Source organism: Podarcis cretensis (assembly GCF_951804945.1).
Source record: "Podarcis cretensis genome assembly, chromosome: 12".
NCBI lineage: Eukaryota > Metazoa > Chordata > Lepidosauria > Squamata > Lacertidae > Podarcis > Podarcis cretensis.
The window spans coordinates 39,516,802-39,542,438 of NC_137181.1; the positions used below are offsets into that span (position 1 = coordinate 39,516,802).

General features: G+C 39.2%; 1 protein-coding gene across 10 annotated transcripts in view; it reads right to left on the bottom strand.

Annotated features, from left to right (window-relative positions):
- Positions 1-25,637, bottom strand: part of TBC1D5 (TBC1 domain family member 5) — a 252,557-nt gene that overhangs the window by 37,833 nt on the left and 189,087 nt on the right. For all 10 annotated transcript variants that reach the window (XM_079947228.1, XM_079947229.1, XM_079947230.1 and 7 more), the window contains 4 exons: positions 22,737-22,879; positions 17,121-17,227; positions 6,785-6,870; positions 276-541 (listed from right to left, as the gene is read on the bottom strand). In XM_079947228.1, the coding sequence (XP_079803354.1) occupies positions 276-541; positions 6,785-6,870; positions 17,121-17,227; positions 22,737-22,879 (602 nt within the window). The remainder of the gene's footprint in view (positions 1-275; positions 542-6,784; positions 6,871-17,120; positions 17,228-22,736; positions 22,880-25,637) is intronic.

Genomic DNA, 25,637 nt, shown 5'->3' on the forward strand with positions numbered 1-25,637 from the left:
AAGCAGCAAGCAAAGGGGTTAGGGCAAAGAGGGCTGGCAGATGCAATAGCATGGAAAGAAGGTGAAACAAGATGGAGAACTTGGAGAGTGGCAGGGTAACTGCAGAAAGGGTTTTAGTTTAGAAGAGAGATAAACATGATCAGGAGCTGAGAAGCTGTGGAAGGCTGAAGGTCACATGTAGACTTGATAAAACTGCCCAAATATTGGGCTAAAAGCCTCTAAGCTTTGCTCATTATAGGATTCCGTCTCAAAACCAAGTAATGTCATATATTTACCTTTGCTTAGTTGAACTGGTACACTTTCAGATTTCATAATTCTCTGTTGTTGCTGCTGCTGCTGTTGTTGCTGCTGCAGTTGTTGTTGAGGGAGCTCCACTGAACTCCTAATGGGCACTGCAACAGAAGAAAAGCTGCCACTGCTACCCACAACTAGCCCAGTGGCACCACCTGATGTCATGGCTGGGGAAATCAGCTTTCGGCCAAAATTCAGTAAGCTACTAGAAACTTTATTGATGTTCAGCGGAGGAACCTTGGCACTGACACTGTAAAACAAGAGGAAACACAGCATTGCTACAATAGTGTTGTATGTGGCATTGTCAAAAACTTTCTCACCCCCCCCATAGGACTCTATAAGGACAAGCACTATTTTTCAGAGTTCTGTTTTAATGAAAGAAGAGCCATTAGTCTATAAGGAATGAACCTTATTGGCAAATTCAGGGACTCAGGAAATAGTTTCCTCCTTGTCTGAACCACCTGAAAACCACACTGAATTTTCTCCCACAGAAGCGACTGTTTAGCATTTATTCAAATGGGGGGGGGGAGTTCTCTCACAAATATTGTTCAGATGGAAGCAACATATTTCCTTCACTTGTGACTATAATGGTGACCTCAGTGTCAAGTGTAGGTGGCAGTTTTTGTCTTCCACACCGACGAAGCCTAAAAGGAATCAAAATCACAAGCTGAGTCCGTGAGGTGAGGTGAGAAATCCCCTCCCATATACAGACATGAACACCAAGGTTCAACCGTTGTCACTGCTGAGAAGGAAATGCGGAGCTTCCTTTCCACTCCTTAGAGGTTATGATTTTAATTTACACTCCACTTTCCTTTTACTGAAGCACACAAGACAGCTTACAAAGAAACCAAGATACTGTGAGGCTAAATAAGGTAAAGCACCACATAAAATCCCAGCAAAGACAAAGCAATTTAAAACAGGAGCAGCATACATAACATCAAAATCCAATGGAAGTCTACTTAGGCAAAACTTCACTGCACACCTAAAAGCAGACATATGCCCCTTTCTTTCCCACCTCTGCTTAAGAGGTAATGGAATAGCTCAGGCACTGCTGTTGTTGAGAGGAAGATGCTGAGATGGAGAGACTTGGGTCCTTTTACTGGACTAGCTGTGCACCAGCTGTGATCCTGTACAGTGTTCTTAGGAACTCTCCTTTCCCAAACAATAATTATGATGTTCCATCTGCTTGTTTATTCCCCCCTTGCTATGTCCTTGACATAGCAGCAACTTTCCGAAGCAGCAGTTTAAGCAAACAAGGATTGGGACAGGAAGTTATAGATAGAAGAGATTTGACAAATTAAGTGTGCGCGCTCTCTCTCTGCCACCTTTGAATGTTTTGATATATGGATGTAAGAGATGGTTTTAGCCACCAAACAAGGATCCATATCTATGGCTTAACCATCAAGATACACAAAAATTACACAATGATCACCAGAAAAATGGGGATTGATTATGTTACACAGTCATTAAGAAATACATTTAAAAGCAAGGTATTACTTTAAAAACATGAATGTCAAGAAGTTGTGAATCCAGACTCTGGAGAAGATGATTTTGTTTCAACACAATAAGCATCATTGACCTTGGATATCAATGGATATTTTTAAAACAAGCTGTGTTTTGCTCAGATGAAAATGCTATGTTTAAGAAAGCTGATTCAAATATGTTCCCATTATGTAGCCACTGGGAAACTTTCTATAAATACAACACAATTGTGTGGTTTTTAATTCTGCATTTTTAATATATGTTTTTTGCAAAGCATATACATTAATTAAAATTTGAATCACAGTGGTGAAATCTACTATATATTTTGGAAAGTGGTTTGTCTGTCTGTCTGTCTGTCCATTTGTTTTTCCTCAATACATTTGGATGCCTGTCAAGATAACATTGCCAAACTTGGCAAGAGGATTCCCAAGGTAGGGGGGTTGCTCTTCACTGACATTTAGATGCCAGCCACCATACTGAATCAAGATGGCAGACCGAAACATCACTTTGGTGTGACTTTGCCCATTTTTTTGCATAGTTTGGGCCACCTCTTAATATATCATCACTAAACTCGGAATGAGGGCTGTGGTGGCAGACTGTTTTAAATCAAATCTGTGTGACTTCACCCAGTTTTTGACATAGTTTCAGCCACCTTTTAAGATATTGCTAACAAATTCAGCACATGAGTCGCTGAGGTAGAGATGAGGGGCCTAAGTTTATGTTCAGGTGCCAAGTGGTACAGTGGTACCTCAGGTTACATACGCTTCAGGTTACAGACTCTGCTAACCCAGAAATAGTGCTTCAGGTTAAGAACTTTGCTTCAGGATGAGAACAGAAATTGTGCTCTGGTAGCGCAGCGGCAGCAGGAGGCCCCATTGGCTAAAGTGGTGCTTCAGGTTAAGAACAGTTTCAGGTTAAGAACGGACCTCCGGAATGAGTTAAGTACTTAACCCGAGGTACCACTGTATTTTTAATTAAGATGGGGGGCTAAAATGTGACCTGTGGCATGACGTTGCCCATTTTTTGGCATATGTTTGGCCATCTCTTGAGATACCATTACCAAACTCAGCACAAGGGTTCCAGATAAGAAGGCCACAGACTTCGTTTCCATTGCTATGCTGGATGCCATTTGGAAGCAAGATGGAGGTCCAAAATGTGACTTTGGCATGACTTCACCCATTTTTTGATACAAGTTTGGGTGCCTCTCAAGATACTGTGGCCAAACTCAGCACAAGAGTTTCTGAGTTGGGGTTGGGAGTCTTTGCCACTGTTTTGATGCCAGGCCTAATTGTGAATCAAGATGGTGGACTGAAACATGACTTTGGTATGATTTCACCCAATTTTTGGTATAATGGGTCCAAACTCAAAAATTAAACTATCAATTTAAAACCACAGTATTTTGGAGTTTCTAAAAAAAACCTAGAGAGCACTTAGCGCAGGATTCCTCAACCTTGGCCCTCCAGATGTTTTGAAAATACAATTCCCATCATACCAGACCACTGGTCCTGCTAGCTAGGGATCATGGGAGTTGTAGGCCAAAAACAGCTGGAGGGTCAGGGAGAATTTCAACGATTAAGATGAGTGTGCTGCCAAAGATGTTATTCTTATTTCAGACAATTCCAATAATTAAGGGGACAGTGATATTTAAAGAGTGGCAAAGAGCAATTTCAAGATATATCTGGCAGGGTAAGAAGCCAAGAATTATGTATAAGTTACTAACGGATGCGAAAGAAAGAGGCGGCTTCGCCCTGCCAGACTTGAAATTATATTATGAAGCTTCATGTCTCTGCTGGTTGAAAGAATGGATAAAGTTAAAAAATACTGAGTTATTGGACTTAGAAGGTTTTGATAACAGATTTGGCTGGCACGCATATCTATGGTGTAAGAAAAGAAAGATTCATAAAGGTTTCGAAAACCACATCTTTAGAAGATCTCTCATAGAAATATGGGAGAGATATAGAAGTTTATTAGAATCAAGAACTCCCCACTGGCTATCTCCGTTAGAAGTTATGAGTCTTAAGAAAGTCAATATGAGGGGGAACTGGATTACATATAAAGAATTGATTATAAAGGAAGGAGGAAAATGAAAAATGAAATCCTATGAAGAAGTGAAAGAGTATGTGTATGATTGGTTGCATTATTATCAGGTTAACGAAATGTTTAAAAAGGACTTAAAAGAAAGAGGTTATGAGGAAAAAGAATCGAAATTTCAAATAGAAATAATAAACAATGAAAATAAAATTTTGTCCAAGATGTATAAAATCTTGCTAGAATGGTATATAAAAGATGAGGAAGTTAAATCGGTTATGATGCACTGGGCCAGAGATTTGGGTTATAATATACAGTTTAATGATTGGATAAAACTGTGGAATGAAAGTATAAAATTTACGGCATATACTGCATTAAAGGAAAATGTTATGAAAATGATTTATAGATGGTACATCACACCTGTGAAACTGGCAAAAATGTATAAAACATGTAATAAGTGTTGGAAATGTAAAGAAAAAGAAGGAACATTTTATCATATGTGGTGGGATTGTAAGAAGATGAAGGGCTTCTGGGAAATGATATATAATAAGATAAAAAGATGTTGAAATATACGTTTGTTAAGAAACCAGAGGCTTTTCTTTTAGGAATAGTAGGAAATGAAATAAATAGAATGGACTGTAAACTTTTCCAATACGCAGTAACAGCAGCGAGAATATTATTGCCCAAAGATGGAAACAGGAACAACTGCCGACGCTCGAAGAATGGAGAATGAAACTGATGGAGTATGCTGAATTGGACAAACTAACAGGAAAGATCAGATACATACGAGATCAAAAGTTCATAGAAGACTGGGGAAAATTTTCAGACTATCTGAAATGTGTATGTGATGAGCAAATAACGCTAGTGGGATTTCAAGAAGTCCTGTAAATGATAGAGGACTATTGTAGTGATGAAAACTAAGTGTGTGGATGTTTATAAAATGCAATATAAAATTAGGAAATGCGTATTTAAAAAATTTGAATAATGGATGATTGTCAGAGAGGTTGAAGGAAGTCTAAAAGAGAAAATATGTGATAAATTTAGATTGGATACTACAAATGTATGTTGGAAAATTTAATAAAAAATTAAAGAAAAAAAAACAGCTGGAGGGCCGAAGTTGAGGAAGCCTGACTTAGTGCTTCTAGCTAGCATGTAATGCTATGCTTGTTCCTCCCTCTCTTCAATTTCTGCTTTTATAATCTTTCCCTATAGCAAGGCCATCCACATGTGCTCCCCACCCGAACCCTAAACTCGCTTTCCTAACTGACACTTAACTGTTAGCATTTTACACCCAGTGTCCTTTACCTCACCTTGAGAATAATCCATTTTGCTTCATGCAGGCATGCTGCTATGTTGAACTTGCACATACTTGATTCAAAGAATTCAACCTAGAAATGCTGTAGCTATCTATAACACTGGAAAAATGGTATCCTCTTGTGTATTGTGGGACAAATTTTGCCCTAGGTCTTAACTGAAAGGCTTAATTAATTAATGCAACAATTAAATTAACAAACTGCAGCTCTTATTTGAAAAAGTACAATTATTTAATGCCTGAGCCAAGTCTGTGTATCCCACTCTTATATACAGATATCCTTATCTAAAGGGGTGGCGTGCCAAGATGCCCTTTAACCATGTGGCTGCCGACAACTGACATTGTCAATCAGATTGTCCCTGAGAAAAAGTTTTGCCACCACTTGGTAAACTTTGGTTCCTGACTAAATCTTATTTTTATTTAATGCTCTTAATAGAAGGTGTAATAGAAGGTGTGCCAACTGTCATGAGTAATTACAGTGGTACCTCAGGTTAAGTACTTAATTCATTCTGGAGGTCCGTTCTTAACCTGAAACTGTTCTTAACCTGAGGTACCACTTTAGCTAATGGGGCCTCCCGCTGCTGCCACGCCACCGGAGCACAATTTCTGTTCTCATCCTGAAGCAAAGTTCTTAATCCAAGGTACTATTTCTGGGTTAGCAGAGTCTGTAACCTGAAGCGTATGTAACCTGAAGCGTAAGTAACCCGAGGTACCACTGTACTGAGACCAGGAGCTGCGAGGTCTGAGAAAGTCTTGGACAAAGCGTCCTCTGGGGCGCTTTTTGTCTTCTCCCTTCACACAATGCCACATTCGCCCCCTCCCCGCTGTGGCTCTACTGCTTTGTCTGCAGTTTTCTTCCTTCTGCTATTTTTCTGCTAACCCTAACCCTTAACCCTAAACCCTACCACCCTGATTGATCTCCTCACCAAGCAGCAGTGCGAGTCAGGAAGTGGTCCTTTTTTCTTTTTTAACATTTGGGGGAGTGGGTGGGATTTTAATATGGGTCTCCCTGCTGCTAGTCCATTTATCAAACCACGACACCATGCTGGATCTATGGTGTGAAGTCGAGCAAGGATCTACCTCTTTAACGGTCTCTGAAATGTAAGATAGGGCCGCCATCACCCTTACCTATTTTGACATTTGCTAAAAAGATCAACACATTCTTCTTAGACTAGATAAAGGACTCTGGATGAGCAGGAGTTGCCCACTTTATGTTGTCAGGGTCAGTGAGTGCTCCCTGTGAACACAGCTTCATATATACGAAATCTCCGAGTTTAATGGCAGTATACCACCAAACATTTATTTACTTAATATATTAGGCACCTGCTGGGAGCAACACTACAAATGACAATTGCCCTCAACTGCTTCACATAATCATCTGGCTGGCCACTGTGATAAAACAGGACATTGGGTTACATGGACCGTTGTTCTGATCCAGGCTGGGGTTTTCTTAGTTTTTCTCATTTGTAAAAACCAAGTTCAGCAATCAGTTTTACCTGTTACCTAATTTAAAAAAACAGAAACAAATCATGGTTGCAACCCTATGCAATTCTACTCAAGAGCAGGCCTCTGATGCACATGGAACTTAGTCCCAAATGAATATAGGATTATTAACCTGTATAAGTTTTTTCTAAAGACATTTTATTTGGGCAAAATACAATAAAGGCTTACCGAGTTTTATTCATCAAGTCTGCTCCACGTGCTTTGTAGTAATCCAAATTTTGTTGAAACTGGTAAGTCACAGGTCTTGGATTTCTCTAAAAATATAGAATGATCATACTGCATAAGTAAAAGCATGGATAGCAAATTGTCATTATACTGTAACATAATACTATTCATATCATTTGTCCCAGCTTAAAAGTATTAGGGAAAATTATGGCTATGTTTCAGGTTACTATTCTTTTTCTGACTAAATCTAGCACAGCCACTAGATGGTGCATACAACCTTCTCTCCCACTATTACAAACAAATACAGGATAGAATGTTAGCCCACAATGGGAGGCTACATATTTTGTACAAAATATTGAAATAGCTGTCTTATTTTTCCTTCAAAGGTGGCAAATGAAAAATTACTATTTTTAATTTAAATAAAACTTTGCTTTAAGTAAATTATTCTGGATTAATAATCTGTTTCTATAAAAGAACACACATTATTTGATAGTACCTTTAAGGAACATATGCAGATAACACAACAAACAAACAAAACTATGGTGAGATATATATATATTTTAAAAAACCTAATCATAATTGAAGAAGTTTGTATGATTTGGTTCTGTGCTTCAAGATCAATTTTCTCTTAAACGTAGAGAAGACTGGTTTTAAACTGCTTTTAGAAATAAAATTTCCATGAATGGGAGACTTGGTATGGTAGCATGCTATAACCTCTATATCAGGGATGAGGAAACTGTGGCCTACAGATGGTCTTGTACTACAGCTCTTTCCCATCCCTAGTTTTAAGCCTCAAGGGATTTCTGCTGGGATATTTTTCATTCAGGTTGCTAAAATTCTATATTCATTGCTGTCTAGAGACACTACAATGTCTATTCTATCTTGAAGCCTTCCAAGGTAGAAATCAATAAAAAGCAACACTATTTTGAGCTCATGAACTGTAATAGGAATTAGCAGGAAAGTTTTCATACCTGTAGCAGTAAGTTTTCTGAAGCTATATCTACATTTTTATGCACATCAATGACAATTCAATAACTTCAGGGGAAGAAACATCTCCCCCTCCCATCTTTTTTTACTTTGATTGTACATTTACAAAGCTTTCTATTTTACTGTCAAACCAGAGATAAAACAACATTTTTGGTATATTTCTGTTCCAGAAATTAACAGGATTTAGAAACTGCACTACAAAATAAAACTCATGTTTCTTGAGTGCTAGGTGTTTATAAACTTCAGGTTTTGCTTATTCGTTTTTGAGTGTGTGTGTGTGTGTGTGTGTGTGTGTAAAACAGCTGCAGCTATTAGAAAGGAATTGAAGTTGAGCACTGCTCTAAGCCAGGCATAGGCAACCTTCGGCCCTCCAGATGTTTTGGCCTACAACTCCCATGATCCTTAGCTAATAGGATCAGTGGTCAGGGATGATGGGAATTGTAGTCCAAAACATCTGGAGGGCCAAAGTTGCCTATGCCTGCTCTAAGAACTACTATTCCCAAGTATGCCGTTAGATGGTAGATGGGGGCAAGGGCAAGGAGCTGGAAGGCAGAACTATGTGTGGCATGAGTCCTTCTCTATGTCCCCTAAGTTAGCCTGCTGCCTTAAGCTATGGTGGAACAGGCTGCCGCATCATCAGTGTTGAAGTAAAACTAAACCGTTAGTCTGGTCTTCTGAACATGGAATGGGTACGTGTGTGTGGCCACTTTGTCCAAATCAGGCAGCAAGGTGTATTGGGCTGTCCCTTGATTTTATTATGAAAAGCCAAGCTTGTAAACACGCCTTCATTTTCGTGAGCAGGACTTGTAAACAGGGGCATTTGCGAGGGTGCCATGTTTGTCTTCTTGTCTGAGAATGTGCAAAACCACACCTGCGGCAAGTGCAAGCTGGTTGCCTTGCTGGAAGAGAAGGTACAGAAACTTGAGGCCTGTCTATCCACACTTTGAGCTACTGGGCAAGATGAGGAATTTCTTGAAAGAGCTGAGCGGACTGTTCTGCAACAATGATGCAGGGAGGGAGGGAAAAATGCCCCTAGGGAGGAGATTGCCCATTGCAGGAGATGAGCCGCTGGAGGGACGTGACACACAAGCACTGTCAGGAGTTATGCTGGCGCTGCAAAGTTGATTCTACCCCAGGGGTCAGCAAACTTTTTCAGCAGGGGGCCAGTTCACTGTCCTTCAGACCTTGTGGGGGGCCTGATTATATTTTGAAAGAAAAAATGAATGAATTCCTATGCCCCACAAATAACCCAGAGATGCATTTTAAATAAAAGCCCACATTCTACTCATGTAAAAACACGCTGATCCCCGGACCACCCGCGGGCCGGATTTAGAAGGCAATTGGGCTGGATCCGGTCCCCGGGCCATATTTTGCCTACCCATGTTCTACGCCCTCACAGAATCAGAATTCAAAATGACCTTAACAGATTGGAGAACTGGGCACAGGCACACGCTAACAAACTGAATTTCAGTAGGAACAAACGTCAGGTTCTGGACTTAGGCATGAAGAACCAGTTGCACAAATATAAGATGGGGGACACCTGACTTGTCAGCAGCACATGTGAAAATGATCTAGGGGTCCTAGTAGATCACAAGCTTAACATGAGTCAACAGTGTGATGCAGCAGCAGCAAAAAGAAAAGAAAAGAAAAGAAAAGAAAAAGAAATCTAATGCCATTCTAGGTTGCATCAACAGAAGTATAGTCTCCCGATCAAGAGAAGTAATAGTACCACTCTATTCTGCCTTGGTCAGAGTACTGTCTCCAGTTCTGGGCACCACAGTTTAAGAAGGCTATTGACAAGTAAGAATGTGTGTGGAGGATAGTGACCAAGATGATCAAAGGTCTGGAAATCAAGGCCTAAGAGAAACAGTTGAGGGAGTTGGGTATGTATAGCTTGGAAAAGAGGAGACTGAGAGGAGGTACAATATCCATCTTCAAATATCTAATTCTATCTATTTGTATTCTTTTTATATTAAACTACAAGCAATGTATGGGCTATTCTTTCACTATTTCAATCAAATTTCTCCTTGCAAGTACCTATATCATGGATTTTGTTGTAACAAAAGATTGCTTTGATTGAAAATTCAATAGTTTTGGTGGGCGGAGGGAATAACCTCCCATTGATACCTATGATGGAGATGGAGCCACATACTTGTGGATCTGCTGCTTATCACTGTCATGCATTTATTGATCCTTACTCACTGGTAGGATTGACATATGTCTGGAATTTCCCAGACATAGCCAGCATTAGGCTGTTGGAAACAGTGTCCTGGTGGAAATCCGGACATACGGCAACCCATGTCGGGAGTGAAGACATTGGAGAATTTCTTTAAAAAGAGTTCAACAACTTTGGGGAAAACTTAAAAAATCTGAACAACTTTGGCAAAAAAACAACAACCCAGCAGCTTTTGTGTCTGGATTTGCACTCTTTGAAATATGGCAATCCTTCTCACTGGATCAGAATGAACACCTGCACACATACAAAATCATGATCCTGCATTATTAGTCTAAGAGAAAACTAGTACTGTCTGGACCCATACTTAGAGATAACACAAAGGTAACACTCCCAATGTCTTAAAGAATTAGAATACTAGAACTGAAGAGTTGGAAGGGACCATGACAACCATCTAGTCCAATCCCCTCCAATGCAGGAATTGTTTGCCCAACGTGGGGCTAGAACCATGACCTTGAGATTAAGTGCCTCATTAGGGTCACTTAGCTTCAAACCATGGGTCAGGATTGCGAGAATTCTGTGCACTTCTATGCACGTTAAGAATATTTTGCTGATTTGCTTCTGATTACTCCCACTTGTTCTTTGCTAGATGCCACTACAGAGGTTTTAGTGGTCTTTTGTGTGTGGGACCCCTCCCCCCAAGAAACATTCTGGTACCACATGGAAGACTGGCACAATTCTTTAGTTCCAAATCCTTCTTCCCTGAAAATCTATCCCAAATCTATTGGTTTAGAATAATCCAAAGCAATTTAAACTTTTAGCACTTCTTTGTGATAATACCATATATTGTTTCTGAGTATCAATGCTAAACAACCTTATTTCAAGACCCCTTCAGCTACACCACCGTTACTGATAGGAGGTTCGTTAAAGTTTTTTTGGCAGACATACTTGGGACAACTACTGTAAGTACTCAAACAAAATATAGCTGGCAACTTCTTTGTACATCATCTAAAATGGTAATGTTCTATATAGCAGTTTAGCTTCATAATAAGTCATGGTGATAAGGTTAGCGCAACCACATACACCCAAAGATGAAAATTACTTTGCTTATGTTGCTGTATTAGAATTTTATTTGCTATAGGGTAAAACAGATTTGCAAAATTCACAGTTAACTTAAAACAATAGTTTAAAACCTTTTATTCCTAGGCTTGACTGCCTTCAGGAAGAAAAGAACATCTGGTTATTTAAGGAACACAATATGTTCACATTTTCTATGACTTTTGTTTCTAATTTAGTTTTTAATTTTTCTTTATTTGAACAACTCTAGTTAGAACTGTTTTTTAATCGCTTTATATTTTTGTGATTGCCATCCCTATGTATCTATTTTCCATCTGAAAGCGTCTGCTTTGAAAATTAACGGCACTTCTCATTGGTGGTGGTGCAGAAAAAAATAGGAAACTGCTGGATAGTAAAAATACAGCAAACACCTACTCTAGGTGCTTTGGGCAAAATAATTGGTTTTGCACTCAGCATACTGTCCTTTTCACATCAGGGTAATACTTTGCTTCTGAAAAACAGTGAAGTGCGTACGTTTGAACATTTCTATTAAGAAAACGAAAATTTGGAGACTGCTCTCCATAGCAGTTTTATATTAAAGACATGGAAGTTAGCATTGTTTTAAGAAACCTCAACACGGTCCTTCTAGTATATAAACTAACCACTTCTGAAATGTTGCAATGAAAAGAAAGGGTTTATCACAGCACATTTTATAAGAATGGCTGCCAATTATCTACTGAGCTTAATTTAAGCTGCTGATACTGGTGTATGAAGCCCTACACAGCTTAAGAGCAAGGTATCTAGAACATCGTCACATCACCTATACACCAAATTGATCACTGTGCTCTGCAGGAGAGGTGATCCTGCAGATCTTGTTGGAAGGTCTGTTCTGCACAATGTAATAATCAGGCCTTTAGCACAGCAGCACTGGCTTCCCATTGCAAGTGCCACCTTTTAGGTGCTTGCTGAAGATTATCCTCTTTCAATACGTCTTTTAAGTGGAGATTCCAGTTGCTACCTGTATTCGAACTGAACTTTATTAGGTTTTAAAATTCTTTTATATGCAATTTTTGAAAACATTGTTTTTATGTATGCACATGTTTTTAATTTTGTTTATATATATATATATAATTGTTTAAATATGCTTTTATTGTAAAATCACTTCAAGATGCCTCATTGGAAGCAATTCATAAATGAAATAAATACTAATAATATCAAAAAGAAAGGCAAACCGTAAAAAGGAGAATTCTGAATGATTATTAGATTGTCAGGAAATAAATTTAAAACAATCAAATCAGGCATTTTACATCTATTGTACCTAAATAGCTCAAAAACTGCATGCAAGCAAATATTTACATAATTATACTTCACATAAAGTTGACAATGCTAGAGGCTTTATTCAGAATCTATTTATTTTGCAGAATTTGAGATCCCTTTTTCCATGCTAGGGCTCGAAGTTTGTTCATATCGCTTATACTCATGAATACCCCAAGATCGACCAATCAGAGCCAGGTGCAAAAGAAACTCTGTTAGAGAAAATGATGCCTCTGAACTCATTCTACAGTATTTGTTTTCAGTACCAGAACTGAGCTAAGCTTGCAGTCCTTTCACAAAAAAGCGTGGTTATCCCACGCTTTCTTCGTGTCAGTAGCCTGAAAAGGCATTTTGTTGCTGCTTTTGTTAACAACAATTGGACGCCAAAACAACTCTGGTCTATCTACTGCAAATCACCCAAAGATCAAATAGTAACCCATCCCTCCTCTCCACAATTTGAATAAGGAAAGAAGGGAAATTTACAGGTAATCCCAAAGTGAGCAAATTATTCCAGTGAAATGGAAGAAGTCATGCAAATGTACATAATTTATTATTGTTTCCAAGATTTTGTTTTGGAAAGAAGAAAGGAAGATGATGGTCACTTGCAGGAGAAGCAGGTGTGTAAAGGCAGAAAATAAGGTATAGCAGGCATTTGTGCTTAGTAAAACATCTGTACAAACTTCTAATTTCCATGTTGAAGTGAGAAAAATATTATGTTGCATTGCTGGGCTGGTTGGATCCTGGGTTGCACTGTTGGCTCCTTTCTGGTGGAATGAAGATGTTTTCTTAGAGATTGTAATCTCTGCCAAAGACCGTAAAGATACTACAAGGAATATGTGGAAGCTGGGATATTTAGTTATTTGCATCCCTATGAGAAGATGTCTGAGACTATACTAGGACTGCAATTCTATGCACACCAACCTTAGAGTAAGTCCCACTTAATGCACTGCATGTTCATAGGCAAAGGATTGCACCATAAATCTACTTTTCCCCCTTTGGCTCAGTTGTAATCACTACAGTAATGTCAAAATTCACTGAATATTTCCCAAATATCTATTGGTTTTTGATGAAACCATTTTTTCACATATGAAACAATATCTATTTTTCACAAATAAAATGAAGCCAGCATCCACTACAACTGGAGGATGGTGTGGTGGTACAGAGCTGGTCTCTTGACCTCCCAAGCAGCTGAGTCACTGCTGCTTAACAGGAGGAAGAGGGTTAGAGGGATGCTGACATAGCGAAATGCAGAGCCAATCTAGTGCTCTTGCTGGTGTGCTTGCACCATGCTGACCTTCCCAGCACCTTTCCCCTCTCCTTCCTGGTAGGCAACAGTAAGTCATCTACTGGGAAGTCATTTGAGCTCCATCATGCTGTCCATTAATGCCCACTACCCTGTACAGGTACTGTTTTAAGAATTGGTCTCTCTTGTTCTTGCTTCAATTACAGGTGCCAATCCCTGAAAATGTCTGCAACACCTGCATTTAACACTGAGTGAATAGTAAAAAATCTATTTCTGAGACCAACTGGGTGGAACTTATCAGACAAGACTTTCCCCCCCTTGACCTTAGTCATGGGGCCCATACAAGGAAAATAGTATAATAAACACCTATTCCCCAGAATGTAGAGAGATAAAACCAATGAACAATTTTTTTGCTGTAAAGAGTGGAATCCTGTTTTTAAAGTGCATCATTTTAAACATTTTTCTGCTTTAGTGCCTATGTGTGCAGAATACTCAGATTTTTAAAAGACCAAAATGCTTTCAAGTATCATGGATTTTGCTTTTTGTCAGAAAGGAAAGTTTATGCACAATAAAGAGGAGCAGTATATGCAAGCAGTTCTATGCAAAACCAGAATTAAAAATGACATTTTAAAAAAATCTACATGTTTAATGTAACAATTCTTGTAGAAAATAATCAGTAACCAAGAACAGTGCATAAAATTCCAATTCTGTTTTTATTAGTATAAATTCCCTGAATTACTTTTATATGTTTTTATGCTACTTTTGTGTTGAATTTCTGTTTTAATAACATTTTTAACAGCTTTTACACTGTACACAGCTTAGAGATCCTTAAAATATTAAGCAGTTTATAAATGCTTTAAATAAATGAATGAATATCAATCAATGCTAATCAATGGATGATCCATGTAGTAGATCAATGTGGACCTCTGGCTGGCCAGCTCAGATCCACCTGCAGGCAGAAAGAGACTCTGAAGCCAGTTCATACAGGGGTACAGAATCAAGACTAACTCAAAATGATTTTTTAGGAGAAAAGCACTTTGGGGGTTTAGGTGATCATGGTGCTTTAGGACTGATGCTGATGTGACTCTATATGTGTTTGTTTTTGAGACCCTAAGACCTTGCCAGACTGGATCTTGTACAAATCCAGATACAGTAGAGGTACTGTGTGAGCTCTTGCAAAGTGAGCAGATGACCTGTTCTGGACAGGGTCACTCTCCTCCGGAGTGATCAAGTTGGAAGTATTCCTTGATCCTGGCTCGCCATTTGAAACTCACATGCCTTCAGCTGCTAGGAGCACCCATGGCTAGCTCCAATCAGTTGTCAGCTACAGCCCTTCCTGGACAGATATGGCTTTGCCGCAGTGACCCATCCTCTTGTCAGCATCGCCCTTGAGCCAGTGTACCAACTGGACTCATGCACTACAACCCCGACTGGGCTAGGCGAGCTGGGTAGCACTGCCAGCGACCACCCTTCTCACAGGGACAGGTCACCGTGCTGTGGACTCACAGCTTAGAGCTGAGAGCACCGGATTCACTTGCACAATAATACAGTCGTTGCGCAGCAGAGTTTTGCAGAGTCTTGCAGAGTATAAACCACTCGGAGAGCAGCTCTGTAGAATATCTTCCTTTTATTCTATAGCTACAACTATGATACAAAACTATATACAGAGCTAAAAGATCTAAGCATAGATCAATGCTACACTGAGAGTCTGCAGCTGCTCTTAGCAGCAACCTTATCTCTAGACACGATCTCTAACACTCTCTCTCTCTCCGATACACTGACTGACTGACTCGCTGACTGATTCACTCACTGACTAAGTAGAAAGCAGAACATTGCTCCTCCTCTCTGTAGAATCAGCAGGCTCCTCAGGAGATTCTTGGATATGGGAGGGGTGAAATCTCCTCACCTCTCATAACCTTTAGACTAGACTTCTGTAACTGGGGCTGCCCTCAAGGATGGTTCAGAAGCCGCAACTGTTGAAGAATGCAGAACCCAGGATGCTGGTGAGAAGGGTCTGCACTTGTTCCCTTTGTGCTGGCAGCTCCACAATGCATGAGAGGGCCTTTTCTGTGGTGGCTCCCAGGTTGTGGAATGCCCTTCCCTCTCATGTGCACCTGGCACAATCATTGTATAAGTTTTGTTTTACATTTGCCTTTGGGGGTAGAGCACGATCTCAGAGTTATCACTCCCTCTGCAGCACTGTTGCATGTTTTGCTTGCTGTTTGCTATGGGCTAATTTAGTGCTGTTATGCAGGACCTACTCTTTGCTTTAAGCTGTATGAAACCCACCATGAGACTGCAAGATGAAGAGTGGGCCATAATAGCATATAAAGACACTAACTATCTAACCAACCAACCAACCAACTAACTAACTAACTAACTACTGCTGGGGGCAAGCCACAGGCAGCCACAGGCAGTCAGAGATGATAAAAGATTGCAAGCCTCCACAATCCTTGGCTGCTTTTGACAGCTTTGTTCATTCCGGAAAACCACAATGAGGCTTCTCCCGGCTGTTGGAGACAAATATTCAGAACTGCAGGTAATGGAATCTTTGAATATCACTTCTCAAGCCAAAAAGGCTTCCAACCAGGAGATATCCCAGAATGACCTTCTGAGAAGGTGTGTTTGAGACTTTGCATTGCCTCCTCCTTCTTTGAGACAACCCACCAAAGCTTGTATCTGGGCCCAGGTCTCACCACCTTTGCTGGGGTTGTTGTTATTATTATTATTATTATTATTATTATTATTATTATTTGAACTTATATACTGCTCTATACCCGGAGGTCTCAGGGCGGTTCACATAAAAAGATCATAGTATATAAAATAAAAATAAAAGCAATAACCCAATAATACCTCCTCAAAAAGAGCCACATTTTAAAAGGGTATGGGGTGTTGATCAGGTCAACCAAAGGGCTGGTAAAAAAGGAACGTTTTTGCCTGGCACTTAGAGGTGTATAATGAAGGCGCCAGGCGAACATCCCTGGGGAGAGTATTCTACAGACAGGGAGCCACTGCAGAGAAGGCCTGTTCTCATGTTGCCACCCTCTGGACCTCTTTATTAACATTAGAACACAACACCTACAATGAAAATACTAAAACCAGTTTGGGACCTTAAATAAGATGGGTTGGATCCAAAGGGTTCCCCTCTGATATATCCTTGTCAAATGTAATGCAAGAGGGGCTATGCTTGGTAGCATGAGAAAACATTGCCACTTGAGATTACATTTCAAAATGCTGGAGATACAGTGTGAGGGCATGTGACCTCAAATTTAAAAAGAAAAAAGGGTGGGATTTGCTCCTCTGTTTTCTGGGCATTCATTCTGAATGGCCCTTAGTGAGCAACTCGGAGCTATCACTTTGCCATCCAAAGCTAGAAGCTGACAACAAGGGCCTAGGTCAAAACAATGCAAGTTCTCTATGAGTCTGAGCCTAGATGCTTCTTTTTGAAATGACAATTTCCTCCACTGTTAACTCTTCCCTCTCCTCATGCATTAAACAAGGACTGTAACGGTGTTTTAAAAGCAGTTGGGATGTGCCTCAACTGCAAAGATTTTGAAGTGACTTACCTTTGGATCTCTGAGAAACAGAGCTCTCAAGATCAATGAGTGGACATCTCCAATTGGAGGATAATGCATCAAAAGTCCCAAGCAGGTCTGATAATTACTTGATATCACTAAAAGTAATAGGAAATATGATAAGATTTTTTTTTCTCTCAGTTTAACATAAAAGTAATCATTCTAAGCACAATTTGTGGGTTCTGGAAAAAAATTATTGTTACCAAATAGTATACAGCTCCTCTCTCTCTTTAGTTAAACATAGCCTCAAATGGTTGAGGGCTGATTTACAGCTTTTGCTTTGTTTCCCAAACATGTTAATCCTGAAATTAGCTTAAAGGTAAAGGACCCCTGACAGTTAAGCCCAGTCGCGAACGACTCTGGAGTTACGGCGCTCATCTTGCTTTACTGGCCGAGGAAGCCGACGTTTGTCCAAAGACAGCTTCCGGGTCATGTGGCCAGCATGACTAAGCCGCTTCTGGCGAAACCATAGCAGCACACGGAAACACCATTTACCATCCCGCCAGAGGATTTATCTACTTGTACTTTGACGTGCTTTCAAACTGCTAGGTTGGCAGGAGCAGGGACCGAGCAACGGGAGCTCACCCTGTCGCAGGGATTCGAACTGCTGACCTTCCGATCGGCAAGCCCTAAGATCAGTGGTTTAGACCACAGTGCCACCCATGTCCCTTCTAAATTAGCTTAGAGAACCACTTATTGGCCCCTCTTAAAAGCTTGCTACATATTTTAATAGGATGTATTAAATTTCCATTATCTAACCTCCGTCTAGTTAGCACACAACTGTCCCTTTCTGGGTATGTGATGAACTTAATTATGGGTGAAATTAAATAAATCTTTTCTGCCAAGACTATGTAAACTACTTCATTTCTTTAGCACCATCTAAATCTTGGCAATCCATCTACTGGAGCTGTCAAAGGAGTGCCAATTATTTTTGAATTGCTCACCTAAATTGCTATTAATAATAAATATATTTTAGATAGTGCAAGTTTACAATTTTGAGAACTACAGTTTTAGAAATAATATCATTTTTATTAATTAAAAGCCTTTGTGAAAAATGTTCTTGCAACACAAGGCAAAAATCATTGATAAAAAAAGAAATCCAAAATATATTGACTGCTTTATGGCCTTAGAGACTTACTAAACAGCTTCCCTGCACCCGCTTCCATGTGAGTCAATCTCATATCCTTTGGTAGCTTCCCATCTTTCCCTGAAGAGGTTTATGAGGAAAAGATTCAGGACTGGGCAAAATGAATAATTATAATCTGTGTAGGGAGCCACTTTATCATCTTCATTTCCGTTGCTGATCCGACAGCTTGTAATTTTATACATCTGCTTTCATTTGTAAAGCACTCACTTATCCTACTCATTTTTTATCTGTTCTGCCTGTTTCTTTTCCTTTCCTTTTGTTTTTCTTGTTCATGTTCAGATACCTGCTTTTCTCTCTTCTCTTTGAAGTTAGCGTAATGAATGCAATACAATGGGCTCAGTCAAGAGTTCTTTCTGCCGAGTATAATAGATGGGACCATGCATTATATAGAACCAATCAAATCAAACGTAACACAGTATAAGGCAGTTGTGATAAGGATTCTTTATACTTTCTTAAAATAAATAAGAATGCTGGGAGTAGTTCGTCCTAAATGGATTTTGTAAGACAACATCTGATGTATTTTCTTCAAGCCAGATTTTAGACTTTTTTATTTGTTTCTTTTTGGGGGGAAAAAGACGAAGTGTGATTTGATTCAATAATGAGCATTAAAATATTGATCGTAGGTATTTGCTATTATAAATTATAGGTAAATGCAACAAACAGAAGAAATGAAATTTCTCTATTATGTGACCAAAACCAACCTATTATCTTAAACGGGGTGGCAAATGGGAGGTGAAAACTTTTTGGGGTCTTTTTTTGTGATAGCTACTTTCCTTACATGTGTAAGACAAAAACAGACACTCCTTTATATAATACTTTGTTCTAGTTCTATTTCATCTTCAAGGTTGGAAAAAAAGCAGACACCCTTATGAATTCAAATTGGTGGAAACAGTATGTTGCAACATCAGTGGAGTGAAGCTGATACATTTGGATACCAGAATCATTTCTCATTTATATCAGTTCTTTGAAAGATATAGGCAAATACCTGGAAATATAGCTGGGGGGGGGGAATATTTCTACTACAAGGTTCTTTTTGAAAAAGAAAGACATCTAGCTCATAAGTGAGCAATTATATGTCTAGAAGGCTTAAAACATCCTAAGAATAGTTGTATTGGTGTGGAGCAAAATTAAAAATACAAACTTCTAACTCTAGATTAACAAATCTGGGAAGACTATGGTTTTAGAAACATAGCATATAGACATCATTTGCAATCTCCACAACCTATATAATTTTAATTTTTTTAAAAAATATTCAGATTAAGAGAGTAATTAAATCACTTATAACTTACGTGCCAAAAGCATTAACAGTTTAAATTAAGGCACCCTTTGCTAACGGCTAACTACTGCATCACAGCACACACTCTACAACAGAAGTAGCCAATGTGGGGCCCTCCAGATACTGTGGTCCATGACTCTCATAATCCTTGACCACTGGCCATGCTAGCTAGGGATAATGGGAGTTGTAGCCCACAACAACTGGAAGGCTCCACCATGGCTAGTCCCATTTTACAGTTTCACCCATAGTAAAGGTAAAGGTAAAGGGACCCCTGACCATTAGGTCCAGTCGCAGATGACTTGGGGGTTGCGGCGCTCATCTCGCTTTATTGGCCAAGGGAGCTGGCGTACAGCTTCTGGATCATGTGGCCAGCATGACTAAGCCGCTTCTGCCGAACCAGAGCAGTGCACGGAAACGCCATTTACCTTCCCGCCGGAGCGGTACCTATTTATCTACTTGCACTTTGACGTGCTTTCGAACTGCTAGGTTGGCAGGAGCAGGGATCGAGCAACGGGAGCTCACCCCATCGCGGGGATTCAAACCGCCAACCTTCCGATCGGCAAGTCCTAGGCTCTGTGGTTTAACCCACAGCGCCACCCGCGTCCCATTGTTCACCCATAGTACTCGCTTACAAATTAGCCTCCATACACCCACACTTCCATTTGGTCTTTTAGTCATAATCCTTTTCCTCTGCAAGTTGAGAGGCACTATAGTGCAGGACTCTATGAGGCAGTGGCCATCTAGCTGCACACTGCTTTCCTTATATGCTTTCACATTTGGGGGGGGAGGGAGGAGAGAGAGAGAGAGAGAGAGAGAGAGAGAGAGAGAGAGAGAGAGAGATATGCAAGACTGGAACCAGATGGGCATTGGTGCAAGTGTCTGTTTCATCATAAGGTGGCCTAAGCAAACAAGTGAAAGGAGAAAGCAGGCCCTACATTAATTAATTAATTAATTATTAATGCTTTTATACTGTCTCTCACATCAGTCTAGAGGTGGTGTATTAGATATAAAAAACCTACATCAATAAAAACTTAATACAGCATAATAAATAAAAACAGGTGGCTAAACTGTTTCAGAAAAAAATACCTTAGAAAGACATATATTTTTATTCACATGGTAATATAAACTTGATATTCTTTTTCATTCTTTAGGATTTGAAGAGGTGCTCAGGCTATAGGAAGGAGCTTGTGGAAGGTCATCTTGCCTTACAGGACAACTAGTAAAACAAATCTAAAAAGCTCTGTTGGGCTCACAGAACGACTTTTTGGGCCATGGGCTCTATTTACAGCCTGCTTGATCATTTAGTCCCATGAAAGACTGTAATAGTATATATATATATTTAAGCATTCCATTTATTCCATAGTTCTGGCAGTTAAAAAAAAGCCACTTCCTATATTAGCTACTGCAAGTGATGTAAAAAAAAATAAAAATTAAGGGAACAACTCTCTTCACAAGAAACGGCTCAGTGAGGACTAATCAAGCTCAGTAGCTATGGAACATTAACTGATAATTGGAAAATAAAACCTGAAAGTAAGTGATGGCAGTAGGACGGAATGGAGTATCCTGAAGGTGGGGATGGCTGGAACCCCTGAACAGTTTCAGTACTGTTAGAAGGTGAAGATACACAGCAACATTTTGTTGCAGGTTCCTCTTAGATGGGATGTATTGTTTTTGTACCAGTGGTACTATATTGAATGCTGATATTTATATATTTACACAATTCTTCTGAACTGCTTTGCGGTTCCTTACAGGGAATCAGATTGTAAATTCCAAAGTAATAAGGGTCTGGTCCAGCCTTTTGGGGGTCATGTATCTACGTATGGAAGGAACTTCATAGGACACAGACACAAAAAAGGCCAAAAGGTCCCTTGCAGATTGCAACTGCCTCACTTAGGGGTCTTTTTACAGTGGCTGCCATATGCTACCCCGATGCAAGAGAGGAGGGAAGAGTCCACCTGTAATTTCCCCTTTAGAACAGTGCTAAGGCCTTGTGCAGAAAAGCCTAGGGATGAACTGGAAAAGAAGAGAAAAGAAAGAACACTTGATAGTTTCAAAAATCTGGTGGTTGTAGAAAAATGGATTAGCATCAATTCAATGTCCTCTATATAAAAAAAAGAACAAAAAACAAACAAACTGGAAAAAGCCCATTTTTAAATGGTTTCAGGAATTTCAGTCCAAATGCTTTTTTTGGGCCAACCTCAACATCTCAGATCATTGGGAATGGAGCATTTGAGGCAACAGAGTCTATCAAAGAATCAAGTGTGAATAATTGTTTGCAAGATTTGGCTCTCAGGTAGTACCCACAGGTGTGCTGGAGACTTCTGCATGATTCCTGCAAGTCAGCTAACGCACACAAAATCTTTAAAGGCTTATTCACAAAGACTTCACAGACTTTTGCAGTTGGAATGTTACCAGATGCATACAAATTTGCCCTGGAAAGGTGGGCTGACTTTAAAATACAATCTACTGGAAGGCCTGGTTATTGATAACCATAATTTGCTTAATTTACCTTTTTGTGGTTCTGCACGTCTCTCAACTAATTAGGATAAATTGGTGGTTTTATTACAAATTTATTTCATTTACTTTTTTACCTTCCCAAGTATTCTCTACTTCCTACTTGCTTAATAGAGATTTTGCTTTAGAGTAAATCTCCACATAGTTATCTATATGAAAATCAAAGTTTTGTTCTAAACATTCCCCTGAACTTTTGTGTTAATTAAGTTTATGGGACTCTAATACACATCAAAAATAATTTACGTGCTCATGTGACATAGTTAAAGGCAAAATAAAATAAAATAAAATGCAGAGAATTTTTGTAAAAAATAAATTTTCTTTTAATACATTTTCCCTTATTTTAGAAATACATAAAATATGTCAGTAGTGAATGTATAGTTTTACTCAATACACTACATGTGACAGAAGGTGGAGCTCTATACTTACCTTGGCCACTTTGTTTTATGCAATGCAATCTACACTTCTGTGTTTTAAAAGAGGCATAGCAGGAGGAAGAGCATCCCCAAAACCAAAATGTGCTTTAAAGTTGTTGCTTTCTTATATATTATAAACAACTTCAAACAACTTCCAATCAAAATGATTTTTTAATTTTTTATTTCAATTAGAAATATATTGCATTAAATATATATATATATATATAGGCTATATGTATAATGTAATGCATACTCACAGGCATCTCTAATGTATAGCAGCATGGCTAAGAAAACATAGTCAACTAGATTGAGAGTGATGCTGTCAGCAAATAAAGCATCCCAGATGACAAGAAGGTCCTGGAGGGGAAATTCTCGCCCAAATAGAAGCCTTACCCATCGCCTGCAAATAAAGTCAACAAAACATATCAAAAGTTGAACCAAAAAGATCGGGAATTAATAGTTTACGGGGAAATCCAACACACAGTAACTTATGATTAAAATTAATATAGATATGTTTACGATGTTCTACATTATATCTTAACCTGGTTATAGAAGGAAGTGTGTGAAAGACTTTAAAAACTCTAGCTCTCCAATGTTGTTTAGCAGATAGGCTTTATTAGAAAAGCTTTGTCCCAGTTTACCTATCATTTCAGCTTTATAAGCAAATGAAAGAAGCAGCTGCAATAACAACTCCAAAAAAGTCCGCGGATGAGCTCAGCTGTAACAGCTTTCAGTGGAATTGAGCAGGAAAGCACCTTCCTTCTGATTTAAAAGAACTTAAACGTCTGAACTGAACCCATAATCTTAAAATGGCATTAAGAGAAACCACTGGGCACTTAAGATTATAAATTTTACTTTAAGGATTTAGTTGCAACTGCCATCTGGTTAAACAACACTAGGTGCAAGATGGAGTAACTTTCAACGAGGGTTTATTTTGTTGTGTGCATATTAGGAGTAATAAACACTTCATGAAGAATACAGAAAAAAGACAATAATGTGTAATTTTAAACGTATCTCACAGTAGCTTTCCTTTGGCTCCCTATGAATATCTACTTCTGAAATCTGAATAGGTGCTACAATAGGGGAAGCAGGGGAAACATGGAGCAAAGCTAATTTTGCACAATTAATTCTAACAACATTATGTGCAAGGTGTTTTACCCAATAGTGGGAAATTACCCCTCAGTGACAAGCCTACAGGAAACTATTACCTTTCAGTGTCGCAAACATTACTCAGACTCTGCAGGAAGTCTATCGCTTTAAGTAGCACTTGTGCCTTCCCTTAACCCCCCCCCCACCCACCTTTCACATTTCACAAACTGTTAGGAGTCATAACTCAGCAATGCTTGAAGCATTTGAGCTGACATTATTCACAAACGACCTCATGCAATTCAGGACAGAGGATGGATAAAACTAATACACTTAAAGGCGAAAAATACACCATGGCATAATGGGATTTGTTATTAGTCTTTTATCAGAAATCTCCTTTTCTTCATTACCACTTCATTATGCAGTGTTAATCGTTTGTAAATGTAGGATTCTACTGCTCAAACCAAAATCAGCTTCCCTGCTTTCTTCTTCTATTCTGCTTTTAGAAATTCTCTTGGGAATATTAAGTCTTAGTCCCCAGAGGTATTCTGTTTTCACAGATGCAGACAGCTGACGAACTGGACTGCTTTAGTAACCATAATGCTGCCATTAATGATCTGAACCTCTGTGTCTCAATGGGTGTAAGCAATTCACACAACTGAAAATGGATGTATACTAACTGCTATCTGTTCTTTTCCAGCAACATTTCCCTTGTAGCAGCCATAAACCAAGGACCCTATTGTCTCTGAACTATGTTACCATATGGCTTGACTTCAGCAAGTTTGCCTTCATAAAAAGGGATGCTTTAAGGAATTAAGTTCTAAGTTGGAGTGTTTTCTTACTAATTAACACTCTTTTATTGCTCTTTCAAATATTTAGAGACAATCTAAGTTTCACTTAATGATACTGTTGGACAAGAGGAGCCCCTTTCTTTTCAGATGGCTGTCTATAGTTTAATTATAGCCGTGTCCTGTTAATTTCAGCCTCACATCTGCTACACCTGCAGACTACTATGCTCACAACGGTGTACCCTTTTATCACATTCGGTAACACAATAATCTGTATTTTACCACACCGACATAGCAATTGCAACCAACTGCAAATACAGAAGGGAGTTTTTAAAGCAATAATAAATATAAGAGTTACTACAATCTCCTTGCTGAAATGCATAACCCCATGTTCTACAGATGATTTCTATGTAATTAAACCATAATCCCCAAACAATCTGTAATTACTACCCACAGACAGTGGTTTAATAATGACCTGCAACACAGAGAAACAAATGCTCTGGAAACTTTAAACTACAAGAGTGACATATTTTTAAAATCAAATTTAAACTTTAAAAGGAAATAATTTTTATTAAGAGTTCCTGGGAACAACATCTTCCTGGAACCTCAGAGAGATGCTTCCCGTCAGGGTAGACAGACAATACTGGACTCAAAGGACCAATGATTTGACTCAGTATAAGGAACTAAACCTCTGCATAGGTTATTTTTTGGTGGTGGAGGGGGGAACCTAATGAGTCATGCATTGCCTTATCTGCGTAAACTATTTTTATTCTGACTGAGAATAACAAGCATTTCAGATACAGCTTGCTGTTTTCTGTACTACATCCATAATCTTTTTCAATAACGGTCCCACAAAAAGCTGAAGGCTCTTGAGGTTTCAAAGGCAGAGACGACTGTCCTTTAGGGTCTTAGCCCTCCATAAAGGGGCATGTCTGGGAAATCAAGTGGGGCTGATGTCTTGACCTGAGATTCAAGGTATTCTGAACCTGCTCTTAACATGCCTTTCTCCCACAATACATCTCCCTCGTTCCCTTAAACATTTTAAGCCAACCACAACCCCTTTCACATTACTCAATTGACTTTCCTTTGCAAATTTAATGGACTCTGCAAGGTAAGAACACACTGATAACATAGGCAGTACAGTAACAGCAAAGAGACTCTGCATAACAGGTTTCCATCATCGGCTTCCATGTCATTCACAAGCACAGACTCTACACCAATTGTTGATCTATTTGCATCTGGAAAAGTCTACTACCAATATAGGTGAGGCCTTCCATGCTAGAG